At 34.5% G+C, this 24,979-nt stretch overlaps 1 protein-coding gene across 1 annotated transcript in view; it reads left to right on the forward strand.

The window, feature by feature from the left end:
* The window catches only part of SYT10 (synaptotagmin 10), a 75,217-nt gene that overhangs the window by 31,405 nt on the left and 18,833 nt on the right, over nucleotides 1–24,979 (forward strand). Inside the window, exon 3 of the mRNA XM_061205292.1 lies at nucleotides 3,643–4,210. Within this exon, the coding sequence (XP_061061275.1) occupies nucleotides 3,643–4,210 (568 nt within the window). The remainder of the gene's footprint in view (nucleotides 1–3,642; nucleotides 4,211–24,979) is intronic.

Raw genomic sequence — 24,979 nt, forward strand, 5'->3', positions numbered from 1 at the left:
GCAATAACGTGAGAAGAACAGTTAAAGAAGAGATTACAGATATAGAGGATTGTGCTGACATCAGACAATGAATTAATTTCAAAAATTCCTTGTGGTATATTATACAACTTAGTCTGCCTTCATATATATAGTGCCCTGCATGGTATATGCTCAGATATTTTTGTGCTGAATGAGTCACTCTTGTCATTCTTTCAAATTGAATGGAAAAAATAGGAAACAAATAAAGATGAAAACTTTGTTTACCAGAAAATTAATTTAGTCTTATTATTTGAGCCTCCTTAGCTATAAAACAGGGTTACAACTTTTAATATATGGTGATAGTTTCCTATATAAATATCAATATTAAAACAAAGAGAGATGAACTCCTTGTAAATATATTGAATAAACAAATAAAACGCTGCTAAATATATTTTTGCTTTTCACCTCTTATTTCTCAAGCAGTACCTAAGATAAATTTAATAGTAAAGACACTGCAAGTAAGAGTAGGAGGATATAGGTTTCCCACTTAAGGAAAAAAGAACTGCTGCGGCTGAGAAGTGAGAGTCAGAGGGAATCTGTTGTCCAGGGTGGTAGTCCAGGACGTGCTCACACAAGAATGACTTTGTGCCAACTCCGTATCCCCAAACAGGAAACCTAGATTTGAGATTGTCAGAACCAGAGAGTTCATTATGGCATTTGCCCTTCAGCTCCATGTGTCCTAAACTCTAATGATAATTATTAGCAGTATGAAAAATAGTAAGTTTCAAAGTTATCTGTAATATCTCATTTGACCTTCACAACTATGAAAGGACGGTTTTATGGATGAGGAAAGTAAACATCAAAAAAGTGAAGTGACTTGCCCAAAGTTGCTGTTACTCCATAGGGAGGCTGGGACCAAACTATAGTCTGATTTCAGTCCAGCATATTTTTAATCTCATCTCAATGTAATGCTCTTCAAGTGCTTTCTCCTTGGTAGTGTGGAAAAATTGGCACGGTTTCCAGTGAGATTCCAGGACTCTACTCACACATTAACCAAAGCAGCTCTGTCCATACGTGTTGAACTTCTGGTCTCTGATTTTGTTTGAAAGAAAGGATCTGTTCGTGAAAAAAATTTTGAAAATTACCGTATTAATACATTTTATTCCTATGGCATCAGATAATATTGACTATATCTAGTAGTTACTCTCAGATGTTTCAGGGTGGGAAAAGTTTTTCCTTCTCCATCTGGAAGAGTACTTATGCGGTGCCTTCCTAGGTTTGAAGGGTAAGAGTGGGGTCAGTAATAGTCAAATGGCCTGTACTTTAATTGGTTGGTGTTTGTGTGAGACTAAATAGACACTTACCACTGTCATTCCAAAAGAGAAAAAAAAGTCAAGAAGATAAAGAGGATCTGTGTTGTCATGGCAATAGTTTAACATTGTAATAATTAAAGCTTCTTTTAACTGACTAGCTAAACTGTGACTTAGAACATGAACTATTTACTCCATAATTAGGGCACTGGCTTACTAGAACAAAAATGTTACTACTTTTTGATTCTTGTTAGAAGGGGCTTTACAGCTGCCCAATTATATTCAGTGGCATCAGAAATAAATTATTGATTTTTTTAAGGAGAGGATAGAAGCTTAAATTTTATTATGTTGAAAAACATAAGGTAGGTGAAATTATGGATCAATTTATAAAAAATAAGGAATTAATTCCTTGGGGGCTTTTTGCTCACAAAAATAAAAAAATAATTTAAAATTGTTGCGTAAGTGAAAGTGATTTTGGCAGAAATATTAGATTGTTTAGTAAAATATTCTAAATCTCTTAAGAATATTGAATATATTAACTGGATTATACTAGACCTCTTTAATAATTCACAACAACACACACTACCTGTATTTCTTTTTAAATTCTTATTATTTCTTAAATGCTCCCTGATGGTTCCCTGACCCTAATTTAAGCCCCTGATCTTGTATATCTGGAATAGATTCAGGATCAAAATACATTTCATAGCATGTTCAATGCATTAAAATGGGATCAATCTGGAGATCAATCTGAGGAAACAGATCACTTCAAGCTTTAAGTAACTTAGTAAAGACTTTTACATATATACTCACTTAGATACTGAAACTAAAATATTGGGTCTTAAATTCAGTATAGTTTTAATTAGGAGCTTATTCCCTCATCTGAGATAAAGTTATCCTAGTTTGTTTCTTTATATAGAAATAATTTTTCAATTATGATCAAGTGGAAAAAGTTATAACAACAAGCGTAAAGGATTTTGAAGTAAGTGCTGGAGAGACATTGAATTTAAGAGAGAGATGAAAGAAGGAAAGCCAAGCTGAAGGCTACTGTAGAAAGCAAAGTATGAGATGATGAGGATATAGACCAAATAGCAATGGAAATAGAGCAGAATGGACAATTATATGAGATGTCTCAAAGCAAAAAATCAACAGGACTTAGAAAATTAAGCAAATCCCATGAAATAAAGGAAAAGTGATTCAAACAAGCATACTGCAGGATTCCAAGCATTAAGTGACTGATAAAAATGTTAGAGCTATTGTCAGAGATTGTGGAAGAGTGAACTGGTTTGAAAGCAAAATAGAGAAAATAATGAGTTTGCTTGAGTTTGGGGCAAAATTAGGACAATTGTTTAGAAATCCCCCTTCAAGACAAAGAGATATGGAACTAGAATTTTGTCTATCTGAGATATATCTAGGGAATCACCAGATTAAAGGTAGTAATTATAGCCCCAAAACTGATTATTAGTCTGATGGAGTGACTGAGAAGAGAAAAGAACAAAAGACCTGAACCAGACCTTGGGGAAACAAATAAGTTGACATAGCTCACGCTAGAAATCATGGAGAAAGTATAAGAGAAGCAGATCTTAATGCTAGTCACATTTATGAGCCATTAGTAAGCTGATATACCTAATGTTCTGGAAACGTTGGAGAGATAAATAGTAACAGTGAGTATAGGAAATTCAGTTTGAATTTTAAGAACTATCATTTAGCCCCAAACTCTAAAATTCTACAGTCTTTTAATCCTTAAGAGTTTCTGAAGCCCATTCCATGTTGAAAAAAGGAAAATGTACTCATTTTTTCTGTCATAACTATATATTCTTTTGAAAAGTACACATTTATTTAGTTATCTTAAGTATTAGAAATAACACAGTGTAAGAATATGTGGACTTATGTTTTTTAATATTGTCATCACTAAAATGGGAAATTCATAAGACCAAAATATCCAGATGAAAAGAAACCAGCCATCTGAATGATTTGTTTACATAATGTTTACATCTAGATACACCCAGGTAACATTTTGTAGAATATTGAACTTTTTTGGTAATCATCTTTCTTTACAATTGTGTTTAAATGTTTTGTGCTTATTATGGTACATAAAAATACCAAAAGCTCATAAAAATGTACGTATGTGTGTTTTAGGTGTTTCTATAATTTTAGGAGACTTTTTCTTTGAATATTGCATTCCTGGTTTTTCAAAAGTAACTCTGTGTGTGTGTGTGTGCGTGTGTGTGTATGTGTGTGTATCCATCTGTTTATTGCTGTAGATATAATGTTCCCATTATCCTGGGTGTGGGGGAGAGTTTATATGCCACTGTATATAACATTATCATCAAAATGATCTACTTAAATGATTTTGTGTGTATGTGTGTGTGTACAGACACAATTCCTTCAGAAGACACCTACCAAGGCAAATGCAGGTTTCCAGTGTTGATTTTGGCATGGGCACAGAACCCATTTTACAAAGAGGAGAAACAACAACCAGCATTGGGAGAATAAAACCAGAGCTCTACAAACAGAAATCAGTTGACTCTGAGGGCAACAAAAAAGAAGATGTCAAAACCTGTGGGAAGCTTAACTTCACCCTCCAGTATGATTATGAAAATGAACTTCTAGTTGTTAAAATTATCAAAGCCTTAGATCTCCCTGCTAAAGACTTCACAGGAACTTCTGACCCTTATGTGAAGATGTATCTTCTTCCAGATAGGAAAAAGAAATTTCAGACCCGTGTGCACAGAAAAACTTTAAATCCTGTGTTTGATGAAACTTTTCAGTTTCCTGTAGCATATGATCAACTAAGCAACCGAAAACTACATTTCGGTGTGTATGATTTTGACAGATTTTCTAGACATGACATGATTGGGGAAGTGATTTTTGATAATTTGTTTGAAGCCTCTGATCTCTCCAGGGAAGCCACAGTATGGAAAGATATTCATTGTGCTACCACAGTAAGTTATAATTCCACCAATGTATTCCTTTTTATTTGACCTGCAGTGATATATAAAACTAATTTTTACCCACATTAGTTCTACAAATTAGGGAATTTATATCCTAAAGACCTGCAGAGTATGTGATTACATACATACATAATAATTCAGACACTTAACACTATGTAGGTAACATTAGTGATTGTATAAATAAAAAATCTTTTCCTTCAACATCTAACCTTTGTTTCTACACTTCCTGTTTGGGGAAATTCATTACTTCACTGTATTGGACATTTCTTGTAATTTGCCAAAAATAGTAGGCCTTTTCTCTTCTAAAATATTTATCTGTAACCTATTATCAGCACTCAATTTCCTCATAGTTATTATTGACTTTCATTATTTAAGATGATTTCGTTCCTCAGATTAAACCTAAAATGTACTTTGATGCCACTGGAAACTCCTTGATTTGGTCTAAAACAGCCCATTCCTTCAGGAGCTTTTGTTGAATTGATATGATTATAGCATTTGAAATGCCGAATGATCAAGAAGTAATTGTTTACATTAGAACTTTTCCTTTTCATTACAAAATGCTTTTTCTGATTATAAAATAATTTAATATTGAAAATTTTAGAAACAGGGTAAAAAACATAAAATTAATCCATAATGCCATGAATTATATGTAAAAACTTGGCATATTGCTTTCTACTTTTTTTCTATGAATATTTTAAAATAATTAAGATCAAACTAAGTTTAAATTTTTTCACACTCATTTTTTTTGTGCTATATATGTTTTAGTACATGATGCTTAAATATATGATCCATTTTCCTAACCATTCTTTTATTGTTGGACATTTGAATTAGGCATAAATTTTGTTAGACTAAAAATTTGTTGCATTCTCTGTACATAAATCTCTTTTTTATTCAAGATTATTTGTCCAGAATAGAATTGGAGAAACAGAATTAGGGAACTGGTCTCTTTGGATGTTAGATTGCTAAATTTTTTTCATTTATTAGTTTTTAAATGAAGGCATTTAATTTTTTACTACCAGGTTGTCTTAACATCTTTTGTCTAAGTTTTACCACAAATTATAAACTAGAAATGTTGACGTTTTGGACAGTGACAGGGATTATTTAAAAAATAAGAAAACTGTTTTTTAATTCAAAATAGCTCCTTTTGTATTTTCCCCTTATTAACGTTTTACTAAGTACAACCAGTATTTAGGGTTATTAAATTTTCATTATAAATTATATGGATAAATTAAATAAAAATTTATACTGTCAGTTTATTACATTACATCATCAAAACATTTTTAGTTGTTAGGTTTTTATTTCATGGCCTCCACTGTGATAATCTATTAGGGAACAAACTGGATTATATTTCAAAGGCACATTGGGGCTCTTTTGATTTCATATTGTTTTTCACTTTATTACTTATATTCCTACAGGGATAAAAGTGGTGAAGAGTGAATTTTACTGTTTTAAATATATGACATCTTCTGTAGAATTCTACAAATGCAGATAATAATTAATTGTTAGGTTATTTCTCTTGATTCACCAATCTTATATTAGTCCTTCTTTTATTCATTCAACAAATATTTGCTCATTGCCTACTCTGTGTTTGACGTACTGTAAGTACTAGGGATGCAACAAATGTTACCATAAAAAACTGTTCTGTTAATGTATTTGGGTTCAGGTAAGTAACCCCTAAATGAAGTCTAAAAATTTAACATAATTTTATAGGTGATTGACAGTGGATTATTTTTTTACATTCATAAGTTTTTGTATGCCATACTGGTCCTTAAAAAACAGTAAGAATCCCTTGTGGAATCTTCAATTTTTGACTGCTAATAGAACATAAACTGTTTTTCTGGTAAATATTAATGAATTCTTCAATTTTATTTTCAACTCTCCCATGTGCTTGAAGTATTAATTTTTAAATTTCTGCTGTAAAAATTACCACAAATGTAGTGTCTTAAAATAACACAAGTTTATCACCTCATACTTCTGTAGGTTAGAAGTCCAACATAGGTCTTATTGGACTAAAATCAAGGTATTGGCAGGGCTCTGTTCCTTTCTGGAGCCTCTAGGGGTGGTCCATTTCCTTGCCTTTTCCAGATTCTAGCAGTCACGGGCATTCCTTGGTTTAGATTTAGCCCACGTGAGCAATCTAGGAAAAGCTTCCCATCTCAAGGTTTATAATCTTAATTACATCTGCAAAGTCCTTTTTGCCATGTAGGTAGCATACTCAGGTCAGGATATTAGGAAGCAGCCATCTTTAAGGATGCCTTTATTCTGCCTACCACAGCATAGACATTTTCATTTCAGTATTCTGGATATGAAAGGAAGTATGCAGATAATAAAGTGTATTATTAAATTATTCTAGTCAAATGACATTTCTCTTTAACAGGAACACTGAGCCACACACTGTTCTAGATACTGTTTATGACTTTTTTGTTGCGAAGATAGTGATGAAACCTGAATTTCTTGACTACGGGACCAAAGTTCACAGTATACACTAGTATCATCTTTATGGTTAATGTAGTATTTAATTAAAACTTCTCTTAAGCTTTTGAAAAATTATTAAACAATTTTATATTCTCAGATTAATAAAAATGAAAAAAATAATGTGAGTTGAAATTTGCTTAAGAAACTGTCTTTTCCTACTCACACATCTTTAATTTTAAGTAATTTCACACAGAAATTATAGAGTGTTCTAGAAAGAAGGAGAAAGGAAAGAAAGTAATGTAGTCGTATGCCCTCACTAAATACTTGTTGAATAAATAACTTAGCATATTTGCATATAAGGTCAAGTGAAAGAATGTATGCTAGTACAAATCTCCCAGAAGAAAAAAAGAACAGTGCAATGATGTACCTTTTGATATGCTTGGTTATATTTGTTGACATTAACTACTTTCTGTAGGCAAAAATTATTCAGTGTGTAGCACAAATTAAAAATTATTCAGTGTGTAGCACAATTTCATATGTAAAATAAACCAGAAATAATTTAAATTTATTGTTGAAAATCCTAAATGGTTGAAACAAGAGGCACGTATCATGTATTTATAATTTTATTACCAATAAATTATTTCTATGCAAGAGGGATTAATATTTTTAACAGGAATTATCAGTTTTTTTTTTTTTTTTTAATTTCAGGTTGAATGAAAAGAAAACAATAAAGGCGTGTCTTTATTCTGTGCAAAAAACTAGTTTTCACTTTAGAGCTGTATATTACAAATATGGCAAGCCAGTCAGCTCTTCAACTAACAGAAGTATCTCCAACATAGGGAAGAATCACATTGGAGGACAGTGTGTACCCTATGCCTCTACTTCTGTAATGGGAAAGAGAAATATATATTCATATTCAGTTATATATAAAAAAAAGTTCTATATAAGGAGACATAAGAATTTAATAATAGTTGTTACCTATTGGCAAAAATAGTAGAAGCTGGATGAATATGGAGAAGGAATGATTTGCAACATATTGCTTTATATACATTTTATGCTTAAACTATGCGAGAAGAATATTATTCAGATTTTAATTAACTTTTTTTCAAAAAGTCCTGTATAATAAGGATGAATGTATTTTGAATATATAAATGTAGTTTTCTTATACACACTCAAGAATCCATTGAAAGTTTACATAGGTAAGGAAAAGCTTTCCTTCTTATGAACAGAACCACTTCATTTTGCATATTTATTTATTTACCCATCTATTCAAATAACATTTTTTTCAGCACCAACTATGTTCTAGACACTTAGGAATTCTCATGGGAGGAAGTGTGTGTGTGTGTGTGTGTGTGTGTGTGTAACCACATTGACCTGGTTTATAGCTATAAAATGTTTGAATCTATTATCTTCTAACTAAGGGTCTATCAAATATTATTTTTTTGAATATTTCTGTTTTGTAAATAAGTTCATTTATACTATTTTTTAGATCCCACTTATCAGTGATAGCATATAATATTTGTCTTTCTCTGTGTGACTTACTTCATTTAGTATGACAATCTCTTTATTTCATTCTTTATTATGGCTAAGTATTATTCCTATTTCACTGTATGTGTATATATGTGTGTGTGTATATCTATCTATCTATCTATATATATCACATCTTCTTTATCCATTCATCTGTTGATGGATATTTAGGTTGCTTCCATGTTTTGGCTATTGTAAATAGTGCCACTACAAACATTGAGGTGCATGTATCTCTTCAAATTAGAGCTTTCCTCTTTTCTGGATTTATGCCCAGGAGTGAGATTGCTGGATCATATGGTGACTTTATTTTTAGTTTTTTAAGGAAACTCCATACCGTTTTCCATAGTGGCTGCACCAATTTACATTCCCACCAACAGTGTAGGAGGATTCCCTTTTCTCCACACCCTCGCCAGCATTTGTTTGTAGACATTTTAATAATGGCCATTCTGACAGATGTGACACGATACCTCGTTGTAGTTTTGATTTGCATTTCTCTGATAATTAGTGATATTGAGCATCTTTTCACATGCCTGTTGTCTTCTTTGTATGTCTTCTTTGGAGAAATGTCTATTTAGGCCTCCTGCCCATTTTTTGAGTGGGTTGTTTTTTTTGTTTTTGTTTTTGAGTTGTATGAGCTGTTTGTATATTTTGGAAATTAAGCCCTTGTCAGTTGCATCTTTGCAAATATTTTCTCCCAGTACGTAGTTTGTCTTTTCATTTTGTTTATGGTTTCCTTTGCTGTGCAAAGGCTTATAAGTTTTATTAGGTCCCATTTGTTTATTTTTGCTTTTATTTCTATTGCACTGGGAGACTGACCTAAGAAAACATTGCTACAACTTATGTCAGAGAATGTTTTGCCTATGTTCTCTTCTAGGAGTTTTATGGTGTCATGTCTTATATTTAAGTCTTTGAGCCATTTTGAGTTTATTTTTGTGTATGATGTGGGGGAGTGTTCTAACTTCACTGATTTACGTGGGGCTGTCCAGCTTTCCCAATACCATTTGCTGAAGAGACTGTCTTTTCTCCACTGTATATTCTTGCCTCCTTTGTTGAAGATTGACCGTAGGCATGTGGGTTTATTTCTGGGCTCTCTATTCTGTTCCATTGATCTTTGTCTGTTTTTGTGCCAATACCATGCTGTTCTGATTACTGTAGCTTTGTAGTATTGTTTGAAGTCTGGAAGGGTTATGCCTCCAGCTTTGTTCTTTTTCCTCAACATTGCTTTGGCAATTCTGGGTCTTTTGTGGTTCCATATAAATTTTAGGGTTGTTTGTCCCTCCCTCTGGTAAGCACCAGTTTGTTCTTTGTATCTGTGAGTCTATTTCTGTTTTATTGTGTTTGTTTTGTTTTTTAGATTCCACATATGAGTGAAATTACATGGTATTTGTCTTTCTCTTTCTGACTTATTTCACTTAGCATAATACCCCCAAGTTCTATCCATATTATCGCAAATGACAAGATTTTATTCTTTTTCTATACTGAGTAGTATTGCATTGTATACCTATATACCACATCTTCTTTATCCATTTATCTATCAATGGAAACAGGTGGCTTCCATATCTTGGCTACTGTAAATAATGCTGCAATAAACATAGAGGTGCATATATATTTTCAAAAGACTGTTTTTTTTTTTTTTTCAGACAAATACCCAGAAGTGTAATTGCTGGCCCATATGGTAGTTCTATTTTTTTAATTTTTTAAGGAACCTCAACACTGTTTTCTATAGTGGTTGCACCAAGTTACAATTTCCACCAGCATTGTATTCTCTTTTCTCCACATCCTCACCAAAAATTTTTTCTTGTCTTTTGATAATTGCCATTCTGACAAGTGTGAGGTGGTATCTCATTGTGGTTTTTGACTTGCATTTCCCTAATGATTAGTGATGTTGAACACCTTTACATGTGTTTATTGGCCATCAATATGTTTTCTTTTGAAAAATGTCTATTCATGTCCTCTTCCCATTTTTTAATCAGGTTGTTTGCTTTTTCGATGTTGCGTTGTATGAGTTCTTTGTATATTTTGGCTATTAACGCCTTATCACATATATGATTTGCAAATATCTTCTCCCACTCAGTAGGCAGCATTTTTGTTTTGTTGATAGTTTCCTTCCCTGTGCAAAAGCTTTTTTAGTTTGATCTAGTCCCATTGGTTTATTTATGCTTTTGGTTTCCTTGCCTGAGGAGACACATCCAAAAAAATATTGCTAAACCAATATCAAAGAAGTTACTGCCTGTTTTCTTCTAGGAATGGTATAGTGTTGTTTTTTACATTTAGGTCTTTAATCCATTTGGAGTTTATTTTTTATATTGTGTGAGAGAGTAGTCAATTTGATTCTTTTGAATGTAGCTGTCCAGGTTTCCAACACCATTTATTGAAGAAGCTTTTTCCCATTGTATTTTCTTGCCTCCTTTGATGTAGATTGCCTAGCTAAGTGTAAGTTCATTTCTGAACTCTCTATTCTGTTCCATTGATTGTTTTTGTGCCAGTACCATACTGTTTTGATTACTGTAGCTTTGTAGAATAGTTTGAAGTCAGGGAGCATGATACCTCCAGCTTTGTTCTTCTTTCCCAAAATTGCTTTGGCTATTCAAGGTTTTTTGTGGTTCCATACAAATTTTAGTGTTATTAGTCCTAGTTCTGTGAAAAATGCCATTGGTATTTTCATAGGTATTGCACTGAGTCTGTAGATTGCTTTGGGTAGTATGGACATATTAATTGTATTGATTCATCCAATTCATGAGCACAGTATATTTTTCCATTTATTTGTATTGTCTTCAATTTCTTTCCTCAAAGTCTTGGAATTTTCAGAGTAAAGTCTTTCATCTTCTTGGTTAAATTTATTCCTAGATATTTTATCCTTTTTGATGCAGTTTTAAATGGGATGCTTTTCTTTATTTCTCTTTCTGACAGTTTGTTATTAGTGTATAAAATGCAACAGATTTCTGTATATTAGTTTTTTATCCTTCAATGTTACTGAATTCTTTTATCAGTCCTACTACTTTGTTTGTGGAGTCTTTGACACTATATATAGTGTCAGGTCATCTGAAAACAGTGACAGTTTTACTCCTTCCTTTCCAATTTGGATGACTTTTATTTCTTTTTCTTGACTAATTATTGTGGCTAGAAGTTCCAGTACTATGTTGCATAAAAGTGGCAAGAATGGGCATCTTTGTCTTGTTCCTGATCTTAAAGGAAATGCTTTCAACTTTTCACCATTGAGTATGATATTAGCTATGGGTTTATCATATATGTCCTTTAGTATGTTGAGGTATACTCCTTCTAGGCCCACTTTGATGAGAGTTTTTATCACAAATTAATGTTGAATTTTATCAAATGGTTTTTCAGCATCTATTGAGATGATCATATGATTTTTATCCTTTGTTTTGTTAATATGTTGTATCACATTGATTGATTTGTGTATATTGTACCATCCTTGCATCCCCGGAATGAATCCAACTTGATCATTCTCTCTTTATCTTTAATTTTTGCCATTTTAATTATAATATGCCTTGGTGTGGATATATTTAGGTTCATCTTGTTTGGGACTGTCAGTGCTTCCTATACCTGGATGTGCACAGGTTAGGGAAGTTTTCAACCATTATTTCTTCAAATACATTTTCCGTTTCTTTGTCTTTCTCTCCTTTTTCTGGGAATTCTGTAAATATTATAATGCTTGATTTTTATACTAAAGGTAAGGCCCCTAAACTCTCCTCATTTAAAAAAGAATATCCTTTCTTCTATTTGCTGTTTTGATTGGGTGATTTTACTATTCTATCTTTTAGATTGCTTGTTTTTCTTTGTCATATAATCTGCTGTTGATTTCCTCTAGTGTATTTTTATTTCAGTTATTGTACTCTTCATTTCTGATTGATTCATTATTATATTTTCTAAGTCTTTGTGAAGTTCTTGCTGAATTTTTCCATTCTTTTCCTGAGTTGGGTGGGCATTCTTGTGACTGTTTCTATGAACTCTTTCAGTTAAATTACTTGTTCCCATTTCATTAGGGTTTTTTTCTGGGGTTTTATTTTGTTCTTTTGTTTAGAACATATTCTTCCATCTCCTCATTTTGTTTGACTTTAGTTTTTGTTTCTATGAATTAGGCAAAACAGCTAATTCTCTACAGTCTTGATGGAGTTGCCTGTGTGGCTGAATCTCCTGTATAGATTGCTTGTGCCTAGTGGCTTTGGCAGACTGGCTGGAGTGGGAGCAGTCCAGGCCAAGTGTGGTTTCTGGGTAGTGCTGTGCCTGAGGCCACCTTGGTGGGGCACTGAAGCTGGTTTGGGCCAGTCTGGAGGGCAGTACTTTGGGAGCGCTACACTGGATGTCACCTTGGCAGGATGGCTGGGGCTGGCGCTGGAGTGGGCATGGGCTGGGAGGAGTCCCAGAGGGACTCAAATAATGGTGAGTCCCTGGTACCTCTGACTCCAGAGAGGCGTCCAGTAGTGTCCTGCTCATTTGGCAGAATCTCTAGGATTAGTAAATGGATTTTCTTCTCATATAGTTTAGATGCTCTTTAAACTGCCATATTTTTCATGGTATCCCAGAGCAGATGAGTCTGTGCCTGGGCCCCTCAGCAATATCCCTCCCTACTGCAGGTTACTGCAATGAGAGTGTGGTGCCCATAGATACCATGTCTCTGTCTTTCCTACCCATTTCTATATGGTCCTTCTATGTTCAGTAGCTGTTCAATCAGTCCTCAGGTCTTCTGGAGGAAGTACTGTATATGTAAAGTGTAGATTCAGTATGTCTGTGGGAGAAGGTGAGCTAAGGGTCTTCTTATCCTGCCATTTTGCCCTTCACCCCAACACCTACTCAACTTTTAACAACAGACTGTTAAAAGAGACTTTGTCTCATAAATATTTCATATTCAATAAATCACCAAAGCCTAAGTTCTTTAGTGACTAGACTTCACATCCTCTTAACTACAGCCAGAGACAGAGACAGAGAAAGACAGAGAGAGATAGAGTCCCATGAATGATAGACAAGCTACATGGCAATTGCACTCTTTACATTTAGAACAATGTAGGAATTTAAATTGGAAATTATGTAGATGCTATGAATATAGGCAAAAAAAAAAAAATTCATCTTACTTTTTAAACAACCTCAAATATTATGATTCAAAATTTAACTTTTAGATATGCTTTAACTTTGAATTTTTGTTTTGTGCAGCAGAATGCTGTAATGAATATTACAAGAATGTATTACTTAAACTGCTAATAAAAGACTAATATAATCATTGTTGTGGACTCTGGAACAAACTGACCATGGCTTTGCATCCTTGCTGTGTCATTTATCTGTATGTCTTTGAGAAAGTTACTAGATCTCTCTAAGTCTTAACTATCTTATCTGCAAAATGGGGATTATGGGAAGGTGAACCATTGTTTGTTGAATAGACTAAATAGGTGCCTAGCATAGGGCCAGACATTTGCAAATGCTCAGTATACATTAGCGGCCAAGAAGTATAAACAGAATGATATCACTGGGATATGGTTTTGGTTGTTGTAGTTGACATATTAAACAGGAAAGAAGATCTTGGTGCTAAAAATAACTATGTCCTATTATAATAGTGAAGGTAGTTTTACGTGGTATGCTTTTCTATTTAGGTCGGAAAGTTTTGTGTGAGAGAGAATTTAAATCTATTTAGTTACTGTATGTTGTGATTCAGTGAGTAGATACTATTTCTTCTTTTATGATATATATACTCACACTGATACCTAGCATGCCCCTCATCTCCCACCTGACTTGACTCTTCCTTTTCCACTGGGCACATCTCCTCCTCTTTTTTCCCTCACCAACCTCTGCATGCACTTATAAAGTGTATCTTATAAAACCTCAAGAGTTAATGATGCTGGTTATCTTCTGTATGTTCCTTTCCAATATTCTTCACCCTGTTTGGTGCCTTAAGTGGCTGTCCTGTTTGTCTGCAAACTCTCTGCTCTCTGAGTTCTGGCAAGACTGTTAGGACAGAAGGAGAATGACATTTGGATATGTATTCTCTTTAGATCTTTCTCTGAGAGATTGCCTCAGGATGGCAATGTCCTTTATCTGAGGGTACCGTTCCTCTCAAAGTAGGCTATTCTTATTACCACTTCTTTCTGAATTCAGGTAAATGTCCCCACCCCCTTGCCCTTTCAGACCTAGGGGTCATTACCACCTTTACTCTTACCCGCACCAGGGCACCACAGCATCTCTTGTGGTTTCCCTACTTCCTGCTCACATCACTGTAGATGGGCCCATCATTAAGTCCTCTGGAATTACTCTAATTTGTGTGTGTCGTTTTTTTCTTCTTGTATCCCTGAATGATACCACAAAGAAAGAAAATGATTCCTGATTACAAACAGTTTAATTTCCTGTAACCTTCTTAGACCATGCCATGTGTCTAAGATGTTTTGTGTGTTTATTACCTTTAGGGAAGCTAAATTAGTCCATTAAATTCTTGATAATAAGACAAGGCCTTCAACCACAAAAAGAAACATTACATTGTTAAAATTTTCGAATCTTTTTCTTTTCTTTTTTTTAACATCATTATTGGAGTATAATTGCTTTACAATGTTGTATTAGTTTCTATTGTATAACAAAGTGAATTGGCTATATGTATACATATATCCCCATATCCCCTCCCTCTTGCGTCTCTCTCCCACCCTCCTTATCTCACCTCTCTACGTGGTCCCAAAGCATCAAGCTGATCTACCCGTGCAATGCAGCTGCTTCCCACTAGCTATCTATTTTACATTTGGTAGTGTATATATGTGAGTGCTTCTCTCTCACTTCGGCCCAGCTTACCTTTCCCCCTCCCTGTGTCATCAAGTCCATTCTCTATGTCTGCGTCTTTATTCCTGTCCTGCCCCTAGGTTCTTCAGAACTATTTTTTTTTCTTTAGATTCCATATATATGTGTTAGAATACGGTATTTTTTTTCTCTTTCTGACTTACTTCACTCTGTATGACAGACTCTAGGCCCATCCACCTCACTACAAATAACTCAGTTTTGTTTCCTCTTATGGCTGAGTAATATTCCATTGTATATATGTGCCACATCTTCTCTTACCATGCATCTGTCGATGGACACTTAGGTTGCTTCCATGTCCTGGTTATTGTAAATACAGCTGCAATGAACATTATGGTACATGTGTCCTTTTGAATTATGGTTTTCTCAGGGTATATGCCCAGTAGTGGGATTGCTGGGTCGCATGGTAGTTCTATATTTAGTTTTTTAAGGAACCTCCATACAGTTCTCCATAGTGGCTGTATCAATTTACATTCCCACCAACAATGCGAGAGGGTTCCCTTTTCTCTGCACCCTCTCCAGCATTTATTGTCTCTAGATTTTTGGATGATAGCCATTCTGATGGGTGTGAGGTGATACCTCATTACAGTTTTGATTTGCATTTCTAATGATTAGTGATGTTTAGCATCCTTTCCCGTGTTGGCAATCTGTATATCTTCTTTGGAGAAATGTCTATTTAGGTCTTCTGCCCATTTTTGGATTGGGTTCTTTGTATTTTTGATATTGAGCTGCTTGTATATTTTGGAGATTAATCCTTTGTCAGTTGCTTCATTTACAAATATTTTCTCCCATTCTGAGGGTTGTCTTTTGGTCTTGTTTGTGGTTTCCTTTGCTGTGCAAAAGCTTTTAAGTTTCATTAGGTCCCATTTGTTTATTTTTGTTTTTATTTCCATTTCTCTAAGAGGTGGGTCAAAAAGGATCTTGCTGTGATTTATGTCATAGAGTGTTCTGCCTATGTTTTCCTCTAAGAGTTTGATAGTGTCTGGCCTTACATTTAGGTCTTTAAACCATTTTGAGTTTATTTTTGTGTGTAGTGTTAGGGAGTGTTCTAATTTCATTCTTTTACATGTAGCTCTCCAGTTTTCCCAGCACCACTTATTGAAGAGAGTGTCTTTTCTCTATTGTATATTCTTGCCTCCTTTAACAAAGGTAAGGTGGCCACATGTGCATGGGTTTATCTCTGGGTTTTCTATTCTGTTCCATTGATCTATATTTCTGTTTTTGTGTTGGTACCATACTGTCTTGATTATTGTAGCTTTAGAGGTTAGTCTGAAATCAGGGAGCCTGATTCCTCCAGCTCCATTATTCTTTCTCGAGATTGCTTTGGCTATTTGGGGTCTCTTGTGTTTCCATACAAATTGTAAAATTTTTTGTTCTAGTTTTGGGAAAAATGTCATTGGTAGTTTGACAGGGATTGCACTGAATCTGTAGTTTGCTTTGGATAGTATAGACATTTTCACAATATTGATTCTTCCAATCCAAGAACATGGTATATCTCTCCATCTGTTTGTATCATATTTAATTACTTTCATCAGTGTCTTATAGTTTTCTGCATACAGGTCTTTTGTCTCCTTACATAGGTTTATTCCTAGATATTTTATTCTTTTGTTGCAGTGGTAAATGGGAGTGTTTCCTTAATTTCTCTTTCAGATTTTTCATCATTCGTGTATAGGAATGTAAGAGATTTCTGTGCATTAATTTTGTATCCTGCTCTTTTACCAAACTCATTGATTAGCTCTAGTAGTTTTCTGGTATCATCTTTAGGATTCTCTATTTATAGTATCATGTCAGCTGCAAACAGTGACAGCTTTACTTCTTTTCCGATTTGGATTCCTTTTATTTCTTTTTCTTCTCTGACTGTTGTGGCTAAAACTTCCAAAACTATGTTAAATAATAAAGGTGAGAGTGGGCATCTTTTTCTTGTTCCTGATCTTAGAGGAAATGGTTGCCATTTTTCACCATTGAGAATGATGTTGGCTGTGGGTTTGTCATATATGGCCTTTATTATGTTGAGGTAAGTTCCCTGTATGCCTACTTTCTGGAGGGTTTTTATCATAAATGGGTGTTGAATTTTGTCAGAAGTTTTATCTGCAACTATTGAGATTATCATACGGTTTGTATCCTTCAGTTTGTTATTATGGTGTACCATATTGATTGATTTGCGTATATTGAAGAATCCTTGCATTCCTGGGAAAATCATGGTGTATGATCCTGTTAATGTGCTGTTGGATTCTGTTTGCTAGTATTTTGTTGAGGATTTTTGCATCTATGTTCATGAGTAATATTTGTCTATAGTTTTCTTTTTTTGTGACATCTTTGTCTGGCTTTGGCATCAGGGTGATGGTGGCATCATAGAATGAGTTGAGGAGTGTTCCTCCCTCTGCTATATTTTGGAAGAATTTGAGAAGAATAGGTCATTGCTCTTCTCTAAATGTTTGATAGAATTCACCCATGAAGCCATCTGGTCCTGGGCTTTTGTTTGTTGGAAGATTTTTATCACAGTTTTAATTACAGTGCTTGGGTTTGGTCTGTTTGTATTTTCTACTTCTTCCTGGTTCAGTCTCAGAAGGTTGTGCTTTTCTAAGAATTTGTCCATTTCTTCCAGGTTGTCCATTTTATTGGCATATATTTTCTTGTAGTAATCTCTCATGATCCTTTGTATTTCTGTAGTGTCAACTGTTACTTCTACTTTTTCATTTCTAATTTTATTGATTTGCGTCTTCACCCTTTTTTTCTTAATGAGTGTGGCTAACGGTTTATCAGTTTTGTTTATCTTCTCAAAGAACCAGATTTTAGTTTTATTGATCTTTCCTATTGTTTCCTTCATTTCTTTTTCATTTATTTCTGACCTGATCTTGATGATTTCTTTCCTTCTGCTAACTTGGGGTTTTTTATGTTCTTTCCCTAATTGCTTTAGGTGTAAGGTTAGGTTGTTTATTTGAGATGTTTCTTGTTTCTTGAGGTAGGATTGTATTGCCATAAACTTCCCTTTTAGGACAGCTTTTGCTGCATCCCATAGGTTTTGGGTTGTCGTGTTTTCATTGTCATTTGTTTCTAGGTATTTTTTGATTTCTTCAGTGATTTCTTGGTTATTTAGTAGTGTACTGTTTAGCCTCCATGTTTTTGTATTTTTTACAGATTTTTCCCTGTAATTTAAATCTAGTCTCTTAGCGTTGTGGTTGGAAAAATACTGATATGATTTCAATTTTCTTAAATTTACCAAGGCTTGATTTGTGACCCAAGATATGATCTATCCTGGAGAATGTTCCATGAGCATTTGAGAAGAAATTTTATTCTGTTGGTTTTGGATGGAATGTCGTATAAATATCAATTAAGTCCATCTTGTTTAATGTATCATTTAAAACTTGTGTTTCCTTATTTATTTTCATTTTGGATGATCTGTCCATTGGTGAATGTGGGGTGTTAAAATCCCCTTCTATGATTGTGTTACTGTTGATTTCCCCTTTTATGGCTGTTAGCATTTGCCTTATGTATTGAGGTGCTCCTATGTTGGGTGCATAAATATTTACAATTGTTATATCTTCTTCTTGGATCAATCCCTTGATCATTATATAGTGTCCTTCTTTGTCTCTTGTAATAGTCTTTGTTTTAAAGTCTATTTTGTCCAATATGAGAATTGCTACTCCAGCTTTCTTTTGATTTCCGTTTGCATGGTATATCTTTTTCCATCCCCTCATTTTCAGTCTGTATGTGTCCCTAGCTCTGAAGTGCGTTCCTTGTAGGCAACATATATACGGGTCTTGTTTTTGTATCCACTCAGCCAGTGTATATCTTTTGGTTGGAGCATTTAATCCATTTATATTTAAGGTAGTTATCGATATGTATGTTCCTATTACCATTTTCTTAATTGTTTTGGGTTTGTTATTGTAGGTCTTTTCCTTCTCTTGTGTTTCCTGCCTAGAGAAGTTCCTTTAGCATTTTTTGTAAAGCTGGTTTGGTGGTGCTGAATTTTCTTAACTTTTTCTTGTCTGTAAAATTTTAATTTTCCTATCGAATCTGAATGAGATCCTTGCTGTGTAGAGTAATCTTGGTTGTAGGTTTTTCCCTTTCATCACTTTAAACATGTCCTGCCGCTCCCTTCTGGCTTGCAAAATTTCTGCTGAAATATCAGCTGTTAACCTCAGGAGGATTCCCTTGTATGTTATTTGTTGCTTTTCCCTTGTTGGTTTTAATATTTTTTCTTTGTATTTAATTTTTGTTAGTTTCATTAATATGTGTCTTGGCGTGTTTTTCCTTGGATTTATCCTGTATGGGACTCTCTGCGTTTCCTGGAGTTGACTGTCTATTTCCTTTCCCATATTAGGGAAGTTTTCAACTATACTCTCTTTAAATATTTTCTCTGACCCTTTCTTTTTCTCTTCTTCTTCTGGGGCCCCTATAATTTGATGTTGGTGTGTTTCATGTTGTCCCAGAGGTCTCTGAGACTGTCTTTAATTCTTTTCATTCTTTTTCTTTATTGTGCTCTGCGGTAGTTATTTCCACTATTTTATCTTCCAGGTCACTTATCCGTTCTTGTGCTCAGTTATTCTGCTGTGGATTCTTTCTAGAGAATTTTAAATTTCATTTATTGTGTGGTTCATCCTTATTTGTTTGCTCTTTAGTTCTTCTAGGTCCTTGTTAAATGTGTCTTTTATTTTCTTCATTCTGTTTCCAGGATTCTGGATCAACTTTACTATTATTACTCTGAATTCTTTTTCAGGTAGACTGCCTATTTCCTCTTCATTTGTTAGGTCTGGTGGGTTTTTACCTTACTCCTTCATGTTCTGTTTGTTTCTCTGTCTTCTCATTTTGCTTAACTTACTCTGTTTGTGGTCCCCTTTTCACAGGCTGCAGGTTTGTAGTTCCCATTGTTTTTGGTGTCTGCCCCTAGTGGGTGATTTTGGTTCAGTGGGTTGTGTAGGCTTCCTGGTGCAGGGTACTGGTGCCTGTGTTCTGGTGGGTGGGGCTGGATCTTGTCTTTCTGGTGAGCAGGGCTGCATCTGGTGGTATGTTTTGGGGTGTCTGTGAACTTAGTATGATTTTAGGCAGCCTCTCTGCTAATGGGTGAGGTTGTGTTCCTGTCTTGATAGTTGTTTGGCATGGGCCATCCAGCACTGGAGCTTGCTGGCCATTGGGTGGAGCTGGGTCTTAGTGCTGAGACGGAGATCTCTGGGCAAGCCCTCGCCAGTTGATATTATGTGGGGCTGGGAAGTCTCTGGTGGTCCAATGTCCTGAACTCAGCTCTCCCACCTTAGAGGCTCAGGCCTGACACCAGGCTGGAGCACAAAGATCCTGTCAGCCACCCAGTTGCTGGTCTTGGAGAGTCTCCTAGGGAAGAAGGGGAATGCTGCAGCTAACCCTGGGGAAATAGACACCAGCAGCAGCCATTCCTAGGATCTGATTCTACTGTGAGGAAGGCAGTGCTGGCAGGCACCTTAAAATTTTCTAATCTTTTTTACACAGAGAATTTCCAAGGGCTACCTTACACTGGAATTTCACATTTCATCGCAACTGAAAAATCTGAATTTTTGCCTTTTAAAAATCAAGGTTTCAGTGTTAATAATGATTGTTTATTTAGAATAGTCTAAAAATTGCCCCAATTTATGATAATTTTATAGGTTTCAAAACAAGTATTTGTGTGTCCAGTTTCTTACTTTAGAAATATAACCTAGAAACACATAAAATGCTATACTCATCCCTATTTTTTAAGTAGAAGCTACTGAATATAATTTAACCTTTCCATGTTAGTGGTGATCTTTGTGACCATTAATTATGATAGTAAATTTAAAAAGCAGATTTTTATCTTTGTCCATTGTTCTTCTATTATGCTATTTTCTCTCCATATAAGTATATGTGCTTCCTGCATTCCTTACTTCTCCAATTTTTTACTTTTAGGTTGTATAATAAAATATCTAAGTTGGAAGAATTATATATAAGTAAAATCAATATGTGTTAAATAATGATCTGAGATTTTGTTCTCAGAGTAAACTGCATGAGACTTATAATAAGTCAGAAGTCTTTTTATATTAACCTAAAAGTTCATGGGTATGTTCTGAGTAGGATTTTGAAAGTCTAGATCTTATTATCATATTATTTCCTTTCATTTTATAGTTTAGCAAATGGAGGTCCAGTGATAATAAAAAATCACTTAAATTCACACAACTGATTAATAGAAGGTTCAAAACTAGATTTAAACTCTTAGTTCAGTGTAGTTTGCCCTGAACTATGTTAGATTTTTACCATGCTTGAAACATGCTAAAAAGATATGAAAAGAATTAATTTTTTTAACATGGAAGTTCACTTTTGGTTTACAAAATTAAAATTTCAAAATACATAAATTGAAGAAATTTTTAATAAGATATTTATGACAAAATATATGTATAAAACCTTTAAAATTTATAATCCTGTCAGATCCATCTTATTAACAACTTTTATCAAAAATGCATGAAGAACTAAGCAATGACTCTTGGCCTTATTCAAAACAGCAGTCAGAATCAGTGTTATTTCAGGAAATTTCTAGGCTACTTTTCTTTCTTAGATGTAATTGGTGAAAAATCCATATTAGAAGTATAATTTAATTGTATCAGTTGTGTCTTTCTGTATTGTAATGCTTGGAGGTTATAGGAGACAGAGAGAAGCTTTTTATTCCCATGAGGTTCTAGCAATATACGTGAGTCTGTTGCAAGTTTTAGGAATTTAGTGTAATTCTACAGGTAGTGTTGAGTTAAAATTGTTCCTTTCTCTCTTGCATTTAACTATTTTAATTTTTAACATTCTCTTACATAGTGAAAAGGATAAGCAGTTGATTTTTAAATGTGAATGTTCAAAATATTCTCCTCTTCTTCTATGATAGACTGCATTAAATAGCTTACTAAAATTCAGGTAACTGATTTTCTAATTTTTAACAAAATTTTGAAAGAAATATAGTACTTCATTCACTAGCTTTGAAATCTAAGGCCATGAAAACAAATTTGAGTTTGTTCTTCTGGCTAGTAAAATGGGAAGCAGTATTTCCATTTGGGAAAGTCACAGAGGAAAGCAGAAAACCACAGGAACTCAAAGTGAGTGCCCCTTAGAATCCTGGATTTGCTACCATCAAGTCTTATCCCTTTGGTGAAATTGCTTAACATTTCTGAACTTGTTTCCACAACCAAAAAAAAAAAAAAAAAAAAAAAAGAGGTTTATAATAATATCAACCCCACAGGAATAATTTTGAAAATAAAATAAGATAATAGATATGCAGTTCCTGTAAAATTTAAAGTTGCTAAGTTAAGTGTCAGTTATCCCCAACATGCTGTAATCTTGCAAACAAAGAAAACAGCTATTTGTTATCCACTTGGTTACTAATATCCCAATTCCTTCCATGTCTTAAATTTCTTACCTTAACATTTAACTTTCTTAAATGTATTACCATCACAATTTTTTAAATGAATGAGATATTCTTTACTTTACTATTATCCTCAATCTTAAATTGAATAAAACATGACAAGTTATAAAAGACTGTGTTATGGCCTACACTGCATTAAGTCTTTCTATAAATTTAATTAGTTCACTAAACCAAGGATCTTACTGATTGAATACCAATTTTATTTATGTTTTTGGAGTACTTTTAAATTTTTATATATTCTATGCATAACTCCACACCCCATGGTAAGTAAAGGGATCCTTTACAAGTGTAGACACCTATGAAATAACAGTCTAGAGAAGATCTTAGATAACCAGAGCAGAAAGTTATGTCCAAACGGGATGTTATCATATCAAGTATACTGCAAATGTTTTAATTTATAATCTATTTATTTATAGAGAAACAAGTATGATATATTGCCCATCCAGTGAAAAATAATGACTAGGAGAACATTTTTGTAACACAGGCTGGTTACCTGCTATGCCTATTTGTAGACCAAGGATCTTAAATCTATCAAGTCAACAAATTTCTATTTAGTTCTCCTATTTACCAAGCACTTTTCTGGATGTTTTAGGACATAAAATGTCCCCAATCTAATAAGGCTTACTTTGTAGAAAAATGAGACAGGTAATAATGAAAGAAATGTTAATATGTCCAATGAATGGAAGTACTATATGAAACATGAGGCAGGGTAAAAGACAAGAAGTGGCAGTGAGGTGGGGCCACTCTTCATAAGGTGGTCAGATAAGGCCTCTCTGATGAGAGCGATAGATGAGGGTCAGATCCTCTAGAGACTTCAAGTCATGGAAAGAACTTTGAGTTTTATTCTGAGTGACATGTGAGACCATTGATGGCTTTTGATTAGAGGTGAGCCATGGCTTCATTTGTTATCAATAAGATCTCTGGCTACTATGTGGGGAATAGACTTTGTGGGGGAGGGGAGGAACCAAGTAAACCAATTTCTTATTCTTTAAAATTCATCCAGTTCAAGTATCTACATACAGCAATACTGAGAGGAATTCCTTCAGTTAGGAATTTTGTAATGATATTTAAAAGCATCAAACACTCTAAGGACTGCTGTACACAGTTTACTACACAAGTTTCTATGCCCCATCTATAAATGGTGATTAAGGTTTGAGAATAAGTCTCCAGTTCCTCTCAACAAGAAACTTATGATATCTCTTAACCAGTACAATGAGGAGTTCTTATCAAATTTGTATCCTCTCATTGTGTCCCAAGTTCTTCTTGTCCCAGTGTCTATATTAGGCTATCGCCTGTTTGCTTCAGGATCCTTATTATGCAGGTGGTTAGGAGACTTGATTTGTTAAACCCAGGAAAGGTTGTTTTAAGGCCTCAGCTCTGTCTCTTCAACCTGAGTACTTAATGACTCCTGGTAGCTAAGTCTATGGCTGTGTTGGATAGGATAAGAGCTAAACCAGTGTGTCAGGTAGAGTTATTTCCTGCTTAGATTGAGGGCTGAAAATAATTCCCCCACTGAGAAGAAACAAGGCACTATTAAATAGCATCCCTGGCAATAATAGCTCTTGGTTGTGACCATTAAGCACTTAATGCTCAGTAGGGTTCCTAATGGTCCCATCTCTAACACTTCCACGCTCTCCGCCCATTCCTGTCCTGACATCAGCAATGTTTCACCTTATCTTTGTGCCATGGCCAAGCACAGTGCCTAATATTATATGCTTAATACAAAGGCATTCCTTCCTTCTTGCAGAAATACTAGCAGGTCCTGCTAAAGGACACCAGGTGAGCATTTTCTCTATTTTTAAGTGGAGATGATGGGGAAAATCCAGGAATGTAACTAGGTTTTGTGATAGGACCCTCCTCTGGCTGTTTCTTCCCCACCTTCGTTGAGCATGATGGAATCTGGTTTAATCAGAATCACTGGGATAAAGAGAAAGGGCAAGGAGGAAGTGCTGTGTGAAAATTTTGGTTCTTTGGAGGAAAAGGAGGGAAGTGGGCTAGAAACTGGAAAAGGATTATAATGTTCATTACATTCCCTAACTGTATTCTTTCAAACAGCTTCTTCCTCCTTCTCGTTTGCTTCCCATAGTCACTAGACTGCTTGTGTTGGCTGAGTGGAAGAGATGGCCAGATGTACAAAGAAAAGAAGCAATTTGTCCACCTTAGGGATACATTTAATTCTGAAATTCCAATGCACTATAGAATTATAGCAAACATAATACCAGATCACACTAGCATAGAGGGATCTACAAAGAAATAAGTTCAATAAAACTAGTAGATAAGTATCATGTAACTTCAGCTCCCCAAACCTTAGTGTACCTTTAAATGGCTCAGAAGTGTTTTGAGCCATATATAGACATGCCCTTGCACACTTCTAGGGGTTTCACTCACAAAGCCCTCAACATTCATGAACAGTGTCTTTGTTCAGTTGATCTCTGATTACTGAGTAGTCTTCAGCTCTTCAAACAGTAGATGTCCCTGCTGTCCCTGAAGTCATAACCTGGCCTGATACTTTTATGATTTATTCATTCAATATGCTTTTTTATTGAGCATCAACCTTATATCAGTCACTGACCCTAGAAAGATTGTTATAAACAAGAAAAAATAGTATTTTTTGAGCATCTACTATGTGTCAGTCTGCAAACTGG

The sequence above is a fragment of the Eubalaena glacialis genome, chromosome 11 (genome assembly GCF_028564815.1).
Source record: "Eubalaena glacialis isolate mEubGla1 chromosome 11, mEubGla1.1.hap2.+ XY, whole genome shotgun sequence".
Taxonomy (NCBI): domain Eukaryota; kingdom Metazoa; phylum Chordata; class Mammalia; order Artiodactyla; family Balaenidae; genus Eubalaena; species Eubalaena glacialis.